At 45.6% G+C, this 12,279-nt stretch overlaps 1 protein-coding gene across 12 annotated transcripts in view; it reads left to right on the top strand.

The window, feature by feature from the left end:
• Window positions 1–12,279, top strand: part of LOC149330440 (uncharacterized) — a 225,259-nt gene that overhangs the window by 46,226 nt on the left and 166,754 nt on the right. For 10 of the 12 annotated variants that reach the window (XM_089560998.1, XM_089561002.1, XM_089561006.1 and 7 more), the window contains 6 exons: window positions 965–1,061; window positions 2,059–2,217; window positions 4,637–4,805; window positions 7,039–7,173; window positions 9,994–10,053; window positions 10,471–10,535. In XM_089560998.1, coding sequence (XP_089417124.1) covers window positions 965–1,061; window positions 2,059–2,217; window positions 4,637–4,805; window positions 7,039–7,173; window positions 9,994–10,053; window positions 10,471–10,535 — 685 coding nt within the window. Of the gene's footprint in view, window positions 1–964; window positions 1,062–2,058; window positions 2,218–4,636; window positions 4,806–7,038; window positions 7,174–9,993; window positions 10,054–10,470; window positions 10,536–12,279 lie in introns of those variants that run through there. The other 2 variants (XM_089561007.1, XM_089561004.1) reach the window with 1 other exon arrangement.

The following is a 12,279-nucleotide window of genomic DNA, read 5'->3' as shown; positions in this document are numbered from 1 at the left end:
AACCAATATTTAATAGTTAACTTTTAAACTATTACCGTTGGGCTCCTTAATTATTGAGAGGCATGCAGCCCACCGTAAGTAATGTCCATATCCGTTTTTAGAATTTCGAGAACGCGATTATCCTCGGCGCTGTGGCCCAACAAATTTCGCCTACATCGCGCCAAAATACACGCGGTTTGAGAAGCTTGCAGGCAAAGCAACCTCTCCAGTGCACGTAACTCGTCGAAATAGCCAAAATTTGTTGGGCCACAGCGCCGAGGATAATCGCGTTCTCGAAATTCTAAAAACGGATATGGACATCACTTACGGTGGGCTACATGCCTCTCAATAATTAAGGAGCCCAACGGTAATAGTTTAAAAGTTAACTATTAAATATTGGTTAACAAGCCTGCTAGTTAGCACGTCTTAGCTGCATTATGATGTACTACACCACTGACAAAGCTATTTGAATTAGATGCGCGCTTTTTCTGGCATAGCATATTTTTTAAAAATTGCAGAAAGTCTTAGGTGAAACACCCTGTATGTGTCTGTATATGACACATATAGAGAAGTGTCATGTAGGCAAGGGGAATGGAGAGGGGCAGATTTAGGGAAGGGGAGAATTTGGGAAAGGGGAGAGTGCAAGAAAAGGGCCAGTTGAGGGCACAAGTTCCTCGCATTATGTTTGGTCCGGGTAAATACTTGTGTAATGTGTGGTCTTTGAAGTTCAGAATGAACATAGAGCAAAGGGCCTGTGGGTAGCTGTTTTGCTGTACCAAGTGATTCAATGCTTATACAGAACAATTTTGAAGCATTTTGTCTTTTAGATTTGGCTTCGGATCAGTATATATACCAGTTGATCAACAGTGAAGAAACTGTTGTGTATTACAGTAACCGGTGTTTTAATCTTACAGTGTGTTCTTGAGAACAGCGAAGTGATGATTTAAGGACTACTGTTCAAGCATCCCTGATTTGCTCATACCAGATTTGTACCACATGTCATTAGGGATTCTCGCATCCCTCGAGGTATCCATGTTCAGCACTGGAAGCAAGGAAGGGACTGGAGGAGACATCAGCTTCCTGTGAGTGAAGTAGATGTGTTTTGCTTATTTTGTTTTGTTTGCTGTTTTATTGTGTTAGGGCTTGTTCATTAGTTTTAGTATAATTTGGTGCACAAGTGTGTTTAGCTGCAATCAAGCTAATCCATTTACTTTCACAGCGGATTTGCAGTGAACTGTTCTTTGTGAAGCGGTTACCGTGCCAGCTTCCATTACTATATCAGTAAAGCGTGTATTTGGTTAAACCCTGGCGTTCTAGTCCACATTGCATCTGTCACCTGCCTGTGCTGCAGTTGATGAAACGTGCAGCTTAAATCATGTATACAGCATTATTCTCCTCCAAAATTGCTAGTGTGATGTGCAGTTTTTCGAGCGTTACAGGCGATACGTTATTGGAAATGAGCCTTTTTGTTCGAAGTTGACATCTTATGCAGTATTTGAATTCATGTTGTACGCTTGTTCCATAGATATGATAACTACAAAGTAAAATGTAAGACCTGCAAATTGATTCCGAGCTTTGCTTAGTAAACTGTATGGTTGATTGATCGCAGATGTTGTAGTAAATGCTGAATGTGTTACATGCATCACTGTGGGATTAGTTTGTTTTGAATGCATAATTTGCACCTATGTTGTTTTGAAGGCATAGGTTGTTACGAGGCGAAGCACATGTACTATCGGGGACAAAAGTGGTGTACTCCACGCGGTGGGAGCAGGGGCAACGGAAAACTGCATTGCAACGCCATCTACAGGCGGCATCTGGGATCGAGACAGCCAATGCGTGACCTTTATTATCAGCAGGCATGTCGCTTGGCTCGTTTTAATGTTTCGGGCTTCCAAAATGCCGCAGTTTTCCGTTGCTCCGGCTCCCGCCGCGTGGAGTATACCACTTTTGTCCCCTATAGTACATGCTTTGGAAGTGCGCAACTTGCTTGCGTTATCGCCCCTAGAGTCTGCGGTTTATTAGAAGATGGTTTGTGATGGGTTCAGTGCGTGCATCGATGCCCTGTGCCGCTCATTCCAGGGACGTAGCGCAGTACGAGGCGGAGTGTGCCCAGCACCAGCACACCATCCAGCGGCTGATTAAAGAGAAGGAGGACGCCATGCGCCAGTGGTCACAGCTGGACGAAGCGCACCAGGCCCTTGCGGCCACCAACAAGGACCTGGTGGAACGCGTGCGGAGGTGGGGAAGGGCTCACTGGCTTGGTGCTATTGCTGTGGTATATAGTTGCCTTGGTAGTAGTTGTAGCAGCCTCTGTGGTAGCTGCCATTGCAATTGTCATTGTAGTTGCCCTGGTAGTTGTCCCAGTAGTAGTGTCTCTGTGGTATTTGCCATACCAGTTGGCGCTGTAGTCACGTTCCAAGCAGCACAGGTAATTGGCCCAATATTGGAAATGTATTGGCAAAAGCTCGTCCTACAGAGGACTGGAGTGAAACCATCGATTCCCAATATTGGTCCGATTTCCTATGCTGCTTGGGATCCTGGTACTTTTTATAGCAGTTGCCGCAATAATTGCCATAGCAGTTGCTGCGGTAGGTAGTTGCCAGAGTAATTGTCACGGTCACTGCTGTGCTTTTGTGTTGTGACGTGGCTTTATGTCGTTTCCTCAAAAAAAGCAAGTTAGTACGGGAACACGTCAGGAAAGCGTAAGTAAAGAAGGTGATTGGTGCTTTATATAGTGCCCATGGTTGCACACACTGCTTGTTGCCGTAGCAATTGTCATTGTAGTCGCCCTGGTAGTTTTCATAGCAGTTGCCGCGGTAGTTGCCAGAGTAATTGTCACGGTCGCTGCTGCTCTTTGCATTGCGACGTGGCTTTGTGTTGTTTCCACAAAAAAGACAAGTTAGTATGGGAACATGCCGGGAAAGTGTGACTAAAGAAAGTGATGTTGTGCTTTTTTATCTTTGTCAAACCCACGCAAAAGTTCGATCTGTCAATGTGTTAATCTAAATGCATATCTTAAGCCTCAGTGGTCCCGTGAATGTACATACAAAATCTGGCAGTCGTAGGTCAGACATTTCTTCCCTTATAAGTTGTCTCCGTGCTCTCTGGCGTGGGCCTCTGAGTCTACGTGAACATGCGATAACACTTTAAGGAGCATATTTAGTTAAATACATTCACCATAGAATGCGTATTTAAATCAAAATTACAAGATATCTCATGGAAAAACACAAGATACTTGGAAACTGTTTGCCCATTAGGAGCAGAAATCTGGTTTGGACAAATCAACCAACTTGGGAGCCTGCTCAGAGCGCCCCTATCCTTTCATATTTGTTGAAAAGCTTACTACGTAGGAGCGCAGCGAATTCTCTCTCAACTCCAATGGCACTCAGGCTGCAGGAGGGGTGCGTTTTTTTAAGAATTCCATAAAATAGAAGTTTGCATTGTAATGTACACGGGGTCTGATGAGGATATATGATGTTCATAGTGAACATCATATTTTGTACTTATGTCTGTCGCTTAGAAATATTTAGTAGCGTTGTGTTCTAGATGTCTGATTATGATTTCATTTATTTTTCTTCTTGCCTGTTATTGTGTCATGTTCAATTTGATTTAACTGGTAAAAAAAAAAAAAAAACCCTTATAAGTTTCGTCTTTTTTTGCATTCGAAATTGCAGTGCTTAGTCAAATTGATGCTGTGCTTTATTATGTCCGAATTCTGTATGCCCTGCTGCCTTGTAATGGGCCCCGGGCCTAGTCAAGCTACTCTGAAGTAGCTTTTTGCCCAGGGGCCTTTTTCTCTTTTAGAGAAATAAAGAATATGTGTATGTGTATGTATGTATGTATATATGTATATACAGGGTGTTTCACCTAAGACTTTCTGCAATTTTTAAAAATAAGCTATTTGAATTAGATGCGCGCTTTTTCTGGCATAGCATTGTCAGTGGTGTAGTACATCATAATTCAGCTAAGACGTGCTAACTAGCAGGCTTGTTAACGAATATTTAATAATTAACTTTTAAACTATTACCGTTGGGCTCCTTAATTATCGAGAGGCATGCAGCCCACCGTAAGTAATGTCCGTATCTGTTTTTAGAATTTCGAGAACGCAGTTATCCTCGGCGCTGTGGCCCAACAAATTTCGCCTACATCGCGCCAAAATACATGCGGTTTGAGAAGCTTGCAGGCAAAGCAACCTCTGCAGTGCATGTAACTCGTCGAAATAGCCAAAATTTGTTGGGCCACAGCGCCGAGGATAATCGCGTTCTCGAAATTCTAAAAACGGATATGGACATCACTTACGGTGGGCTGCATGCCTCTCAATAATTAAGGAGCCCAACGGTAATAGTTTAAAAGTTAACTATTAAATATTGGTTAACAAGCCTGCTAGTTAGCGCGTCTGAGCTGCATTATGATGCACTACACCACTGGCAATGCTATGCCAGAAAAAGCGCGCATCTAATTCAAATAGCTTATTTTTAAAAATTGCAGAAAGTCTTAGGTGAAACACCCTGTATAGTGCGCATGTTCGCACGCTTTGCTGCTGAGAAGGTTGTTTCGCTGGCTCTGTTACTCTTTGTCGCCCTTTTAATGTGGCGTTTTACAAATGCGTCGATGCTAAGGGAACGTGTACGGACACTTCCGTTTTCCCGTTGGGCAGCCTGTGTCAGGAGGTGGACTCCCTGAAGCGGGCCTGCTCGGAGCTGGAGGAGACCAAGGCCAGCCTGGCTGCCACCAGCGCCACCTGTCGGCAGGCGGAGCAACTGCTCACCCAGGCCAGGGCCGCCAAGGCAGCGCTGGAGGGCCAGCTGGAAAAGCGGATCGCCGAGGTGGGTCAACGTTTCTCCAGGGTAGGAGAGGGGTCCTCAGTGTTTTTAGCCACGGGGGACCCCCTCCTACAGCAGTTACAGCACAGCAGTTACAATTACAGCAGTTACAGCACAGTAGCAGTTACAGCACAATAATTGTCTTATTATAAACCTTGGTGAGTTGAAATCAAAGAGCCATCGGGTTATAATACGCGAAATCCCTTATACTGGAAAGTAGAGCATTATCAAACTAATAATGCAACACAATCTCTAAAATATCAGATACCAACTCTTCTCAACAATTTTCTTCAAGAAAATATAGACATTCTTAACATTCACCTCAAACATTTAAAACAACCTTTTTTTCCTTCATGATAATTCAGGACATTATTTTTGTAATGTCCTTATTAGCTTTATATCTTAAGCAATGTGCAGCTGTACCATACTTTTGTGTCCTTATCGCTATTTTCAGTGCTCAGCGAATAAGAATCTAACAGTTTTTTCCTTTGTTTTCCTATGTCGAATGATGTGCTAGACATTTTTTATGTGTCTTCATTGCTTCACGTCATAATATGCTGTGCTACTCATGCTCCTTCCGTACCCATAATTTCTTCATTGTGTACATTGTCGACTTGGGCGTAACACTGCTTTTTGTGTTTGCTCCTAACCGAAATTTGTTTTTCTTTTGCGCAGATACTTGAATCTATTGTACATTTGTAACTGTTGTCTTCATTATTCCTTGTTACTAGTTTCTGATCGGTGTTCGGTCTGTGTTCACTCCTGTTTTGCCTTTGAGGGGATAAGGCCTTAGTCAAGCTGCGTACGCAGCTTTTTGCCTTATCTCCTCCATTATATGTTATGAAAGACCAATAAACAAACAAACAAACAGCTCTCGAGAGGTGCATTAAAGAGCATAGCAGATTTTGGCCTTCGTACCTTCCTTCCTTGGCATGCATGCAAAAAAGAAAGTGTGTGCGGATGGACAGTCCCTTGGAGAATGCTCAGGTTCGATTAATGTTGAGTGGCTGTACAGTGAGAACAATCGGATTAGTCCCAGAATTGAGTTGATGAGAGGGTATATAGGAGGAGGGCTTGGAGCATGCATGGATTTAGAGATTCGTGAAACCCAAAAGCACTCCAAGGAGCTCCAGGGTTCAGTGGAATGCAGTTTGAGAACTTGTGCTCCGAGGCAATGTTCGATGGGGCTTTGTGGTGCAAGTTTTAATTGACTGTTTGACTCTAGGGCACATCCTGGCTCAACAGTGCTGGGGCAGTGTGAATGGTGCAGCTATTCCTGCTGCTTCTTTCACTCTGGGAAGGCAAAATGGGGGAGCACAGCTGAGTTTTAAAAAATTGGGCGCATTTTTTCCAAAATGTATTCTATAATTAGGGTTCCTTTGGGTTTGGAGTTGCTTGCTATTTCATACTTGGGGTCTTACGAATAGGCTTAAATTGAGTTCAGATTTGTTACTGCTTAATTGAGGTTAATTTGGGTTCTGAGTTTCATGTTGGCTTTATTCAGGGGATGATACGAACAGGGCTTGGTTTCGTTGAAGTTCAGGCATTTCACTTTGTGACTGGATTTGGTGTGCACTGTTTTGTTGTTTTGTTTTCAGTTTTTTTTGTTTTGTTTTGTTTTCATGAATAGCCTGTAAGTAACATTTTGTATGAAACGAAAAATTTGCTGAGGCACATTTTTTTCCTCACTCGTTGATATATGTTGTTTGTTTTGTTGTGCATAGACAGCCCAAAGGGGTTTGTTTCTAAGCTGTGTAGAGGGCTCTTGTATAGTACCCATGGCAGTCCCAACTTTTGGAGGGGAGATGACTGGAGTTCCTCTTTTCTTCAAGAGAATTAGAACACTGGGGACGCATTGTGAGCTCCGGTGTGAGCTCCAATAAGTTCTCGGTGGCTTTGGAAATTGGCTCCTGAGCCCAAGAATGGGGGATCGAATCACAGCCACGGAGGCTGCATTTGAGTGGCGGCACAATGCGAAAATGCCCGTGTGCTATGTGTTATGTCATTTCATGCTGAAAGACCCCGGATGTTTTAAGATGAGCCAAAGTCCTCCTCTGTGGTGTCTCTCATAGTCCCCATGCAGTTGTGGGACGTTGAACCTCTCATGCCGCATACCACACCGTGACCTGGTTTGCGATAAGGGTGAACTTGTGATAAGTCTATAATAATCAGCAAAGTAATGCTGATGGTGAGGAGCCTCTCTTCTCCCTGCATGCTGTTCACCTCTCGGACACAGGTGGACAGTTTGAACGAGAAGCTCGCCAAGTGCCAGGACAGCGAGAAGAGGGCCGTCCTGGTGGCCAGCCAGCACCGGCAACACCTGCGCGAGTTGAAGGCACGGAACCACGAGCTCGAGGCACAGCTTTCGCAGGTACGCATTGCACCAAAGATGCACTGGACGTGCTTTCCATTTCATGCCAGCGTAGGGAACAGTCTCTGTTGCAATATCTAGATAGCTGAGCTCCCCCCCTGCAAGCTTGCAGGTGCCTTGGAGCATGCGTGCAGATTCCGTGGGTGGTGAAAGGTGTAAATTTGCAATGTTTGCAGCATTTACTGCAGTTTTTGGTGAATGGAGCGTGACATTTTAATTAGGGGTGTGCGAATATCAAATTCTTCGAATACGAATACTTGGTTCCGAATATCGAATCGAATATCGAATAATCAAGGACAGACGCATTTAACCACTACAAAACATTTATTTGAGCATCCAAGAACATAACAGTTCAACTATCGATGATTAAATGAACACAAAAGGTGTGTGTGGCTGCACAAAAAGTATCAGTCTCGAACATTATTCTTAGAAGAGTGGAAATATCAGAGAAGATGGCTGGTACACAGCATTGATTAAGGCTAGCTTGCCATCAGCACGAACGCGCGTTGCTGGGATGAACATAAAAGGTTGTCGTGAAGGAAAACCCGCTGCTCCACATGGTCAGGCAGAAGTAGTTCCCTTCTAGCTGAAACGACTCCTCCAGCCACAGAAAATGCCCTCTCACTGGGCACTGACCTGGCACGTATTGCGAGGTACTTCGTGCACAGCTCTGACTACACCAGCTTCGCAGGTATAGCCACAAAGAAGCTTACCAGCGCAGTCAGCTACGACATGGCCCTTGAGGTCCATGCGCATTGCTCTGGGCCCCGCCTTGTTGTTATGTCTTTGTCGATAGGGCTTGCGGACCGAAATAAACGCCGGTGCTCACAATGAATATTCGGCTAGATACGAATATTCGCGTCGGGTCGAATATTCGAGACAACACGAATACCTGGATTTCGAATCGAATACAAATACTAAAAATATAATATTCGAATTATATTCGAAAATTTCGAATATTCGCACACCTCTAATTTTAATACTACCAGGAAAATGTCAGCCGCACAGGTCACGCTTTCTGAGAAATAGCCGCAAACGTCGGCGTGGCGCTGGTGTCATTTTACACGGCAAAGTCGGTGTCGATGCAATTATACTTGGGGACGTCTTGATCCGGTTCTTTCGGCAGATGGCTTGTGAGATGCGAGATAATATGTGGGGCACCTGGCATTAGGCACTGCTGTCTACTTTAACTGTTTATTCAGCTAGTGCAAAACTAGCTTGTTTTATGCAACTGCCATGCACCCACTTGTTTTTAGCGTAATGGGTTGTGACATTTTTTTTAGTGGGGACTCATTATTTCCCTGAAATTCCTTGTGGGGACGGGTGATAGACTGTCACTAGATAGTCTAAAGACTGTCTGTGGAAATCTTTGCTGGGAGGGGACCATATTTTGCAAGTTGCAGCTTCGTTTTATAGTACCATAGAATTGTGCCCCCACATGGACCTCTAAAGTGTGGCATGCTCTCTGGAGACATTTAAAAGCTGCGCACTGTGTCTTAATGGGGTCTTGGGAGCTTTGTTAGCCTTGCGACAAGGCCTTGTGTATTTCGTGCTGGTGAGACTTCAGGAATGCATTCTGTGTTTGAGCAGCGATTGAAATGAGTAAAAATGAAACACTTTCTTGCAGTTGCAATTTTCGCACCCCCTTCTTGAAGCCTTAAGGGGGGATGTTGGGGATCAGATCGCAAAAATCGCGAAAAAAGTATATTTTTGAAAAGTATATTTTTTTGGCATCTCCAACACTGTTTCTATGTTGTACTGAAATATTTCACCCAAAAATAAACTTTTAAGCGCTCCAAATCAATATAATAGGCCGCCGCGGTGGCTCAGTGGCTATGGTGCTTGGCTGCTGGCCCGAAAGACGCGGGTTCGATCCCGGCCGCGGCGGCTGAATTTCTTTGGAGGAGAAATTCGAGGCCCGTGTACTGTGCGATGTCAGTGCACGTTAAAGAACCCCAGGAGGTCGAAATTTCCGGAGCCCTCCACTACGGCGTCTCTCATAGCCTTAGTCCCTTTGGGACGTTAAACCCCATAAACCAAACCAAACCAAATAAATATATTTGTCAGCATCCACACATAGACAGTGTGTGCTAGCTTAGAACTTTCTGGCTTGTTTTCTTGAAAGTTTGTTTTGAGCTTAATACCTTGTTCGTGGAAAGTGTAGCACAGCAATGGGTGCAGCGATTTTTACCCCGTTTGTTTTGTTGTGATCACTGAAATGTGGTCTGCGTCAAGACAGTCTCAGATTTACCATTTAGGCTCTCATGTTTTATTACATGGTAATTGGAGCATGATGCATTCTAAACATAAAAGAAGTCATATATTGTGTCCTTTGTAAAAAAGAGCAGAGAAATAAAAAATAAATAAAATTAAGAGAGTCTTGATTTACACTACACTTCTTAGTAAATATTAAAAGCATTTACAGACCTGTAGGTTGTTTTTTTGTCATGCTAGGCTTTCCACAACCAAGCAATAAGGGACAACATAAAAACAATGATAAAAGGGAAACTACTAAAGATGTCAATGTGAAACTTTACATCTGATTGTTTGATGCTGTTTTAAGCCAGTCTGCCAAATTTCATCACTCTAAGTCGAAAAATAGAAAAGTTGCCTTCGATCCCCTCATCCCCCCTTAATTTGAGGAAAAAAGTGCGCGCATTACGCAAGTAAATACGGTACTTGTGCACTAGACACTGCTGTCAGAGGTGCTAATTACTTATGATACCTGTCCTTTTTTTTTTTTTTTTCACTGAGCTGTGGGTTCGCCCCTGAGTACTGTATGTCATGCGTGTAAACAGTTGTCTCTGTGCTGTCGTGTAGGAAGCCAGCAGACTTGATGCGAGCAGTGCAGCCGTCGAAGAGCTGACCAGCACCGTCGAGGTATGATGTTGATTGCATTGTTATTGTCTGTAACTTCTTTTTTTTTTCTTTCTGCAAGTTTTGCAAGCAGCCTCGCTGTGAAATCTCAAAGCTTAGGTACTTTCGTGAGGAATTGCCATATAGCACATGCGAGCATTCGCTGTCACGTAGCTGCAGTGGATATCCTTTCTTGACCATTTTTATCTCAAGATCCAAGGCCTGGCTAGTCTAGGAAACAGCACATTAAGCATATTTGAGAGATCATGCCAAAGCCTGAGCATGTCACCGGGTACGGGGCTTGTTTTTTTTGTAATGGTGTTCAGGCTTAGAGCAGGAACCCTGCACAGTTTCCTGCAAATGCAGTATTTTCCGAGAAGCTTGTTTTCTTCCTATGCTTAGTTGTATCCTTCACTCTTGTCATTTTGCATTCCTCTCCAGTCCCTGAAGCAAACGTGGAAGGACACGGAAGATGAACTGCGGCAAGAGCGAGCGGAAAACTGCCGGTGGGCATGTTTGCTTTATTTCTTTTTTCATGTGTCATCAGACCTGTTCAGCACTCTCCTTGTGTCGATATCTTGTCACTGTCCACTGTCAGTGTTATGTCGTTACCTGATATCTTTCAATTGTTGTGTCATATCCTGTCGTGTCCGGTCGCTGTGTTGAATGCAGTGAAAGACGCACACGGTACTTTAAGACTTCGTTTATTTAAAGCCGATGAGGGTGCGACCAGCGTCGACCGAGGCAGGAGCCGAACTGGCCGCCCGAAGAAAGGAGGGAGCGGAGAAGCGTCCACGGGAGGGAGTGGCTTCCCAAAACAGGAGGAGGATGCGGGGGCGCACCATGGGGGGGCATCTGGCGACAGCGTGCGACGAAGGGCAAGTGGTCGTTAGGAGGAGGATGCGAGTGGTCGTTAGGAGGAGGATGCGAGTGGTCGTTAGGAGGAGGATGCGGGGGCGCACACACACAAAAGCAATAAGGGGACACAACACTTCCTTCCCCCTTAGAAAGTTGCCTGGTATCGTGCAGGGGGTCGGTGCTCACGCGTGGAGGCGCGCTGGCTTTGTGCGCTCGGGGGAGAAACACTTGTAGGCTGGCTGTTGTTCGCTGTGTCTCCTAGGTCTGTCCTGGGCGAAGTCTCTTCTTCCGGGAAGAGGTGCCAGGCTATGTGGGAAGATGGTGCACGTGTTCTCTCCGCTGGCGGACAGCTCTCAGACGGCGTCGTAAATCTACGCAGCTGGTTGAGATGTCGGCGTGCTACTGTGCCATGTATGTTGACGAGCCAAGAGCGCAGGCCTATGCGTCTGACAATTGTAGCTTCCTCCCAGCGTGGCTTTTTCAGAAACTGTCGGGCGAGGACGCGCTGCCCCTCATTAAGCGTGCCGCAGCGCGGAATTGCTTTTTCTTCCCGGAACGTCTCTGCCTTTGGCTCGGGGAGGATGGCTGTGAGCTGGGTTCGCATTTCACGCTCGAACATCATTTTCGAGGGGGTCTCGCCTGTTGTGCTCTGAACCGTCGTGTGCTGCTTGAAGAGAAAGCGCGCAAGGCGGCGCTGCAGCGAGCCTGTCTGATCTCTTTCAAGGGCGCGTTTTAGCTCGGCTACGTAGCGCTCGGCTTGTCCGTTTGTCGCTGGGTGGTAGGGGGCCGATGTAACTGATGAGATCCCGTTGTCGCGATAAAACTTGAGGATCTCCGCAGACACAAACGGTGTTCCGTTGTCCGACACTACCTTGCGCGGCAGGCCGAACGTTGCAAATAGTGATCGGAGGTTGTCAATGACTGCTGCCGAAGTCGTCTGTCCCATTTGCCTTATCTCAAGCCACTTTGTGTAGGCATCTACGACCACAAGGAAAGTGCAGCCCTCAATTGGTCCTGCAAAATCAATGTGCAGTGTGTGCCATGGTGTGTCTGGCTTTTCCCATTCTGGGACAGGAGCTTTCGGCGGGGCGCTCCGGCTGCTCTGGCAAGGCTTGCATTCTCGCACCACTGTTTCGATGTCGTTGTCAATGCCAGGCCACCACATGTAGCTTCTGGCACACTTTTTCATTGCAACGATGCCCCGATGTCCGGCGTGGATGAGAGACATAGCTTGTGCGCGTAGTTCTCTCGGCATCACAACTCGGGACCCAAATATGATGCAGCCGCGATGGGTGCTCAACTCTGTAGCTCGCCTGCGGTAAGCGTCGAAGTTGTCCCCTTTGAGTTTATGCACGTTGCCTTGTTGAACAGCTGTGTAAACTAGCCGGAGAG

Source organism: Amblyomma mixtum, chromosome 9 (assembly GCF_055824585.1).
Source record: "Amblyomma mixtum isolate Tamu chromosome 9, ASM5582458v1, whole genome shotgun sequence".
NCBI lineage: Eukaryota > Metazoa > Arthropoda > Arachnida > Ixodida > Ixodidae > Amblyomma > Amblyomma mixtum.
This window is presented reverse-complemented; position numbering and strand designations above follow the sequence as displayed.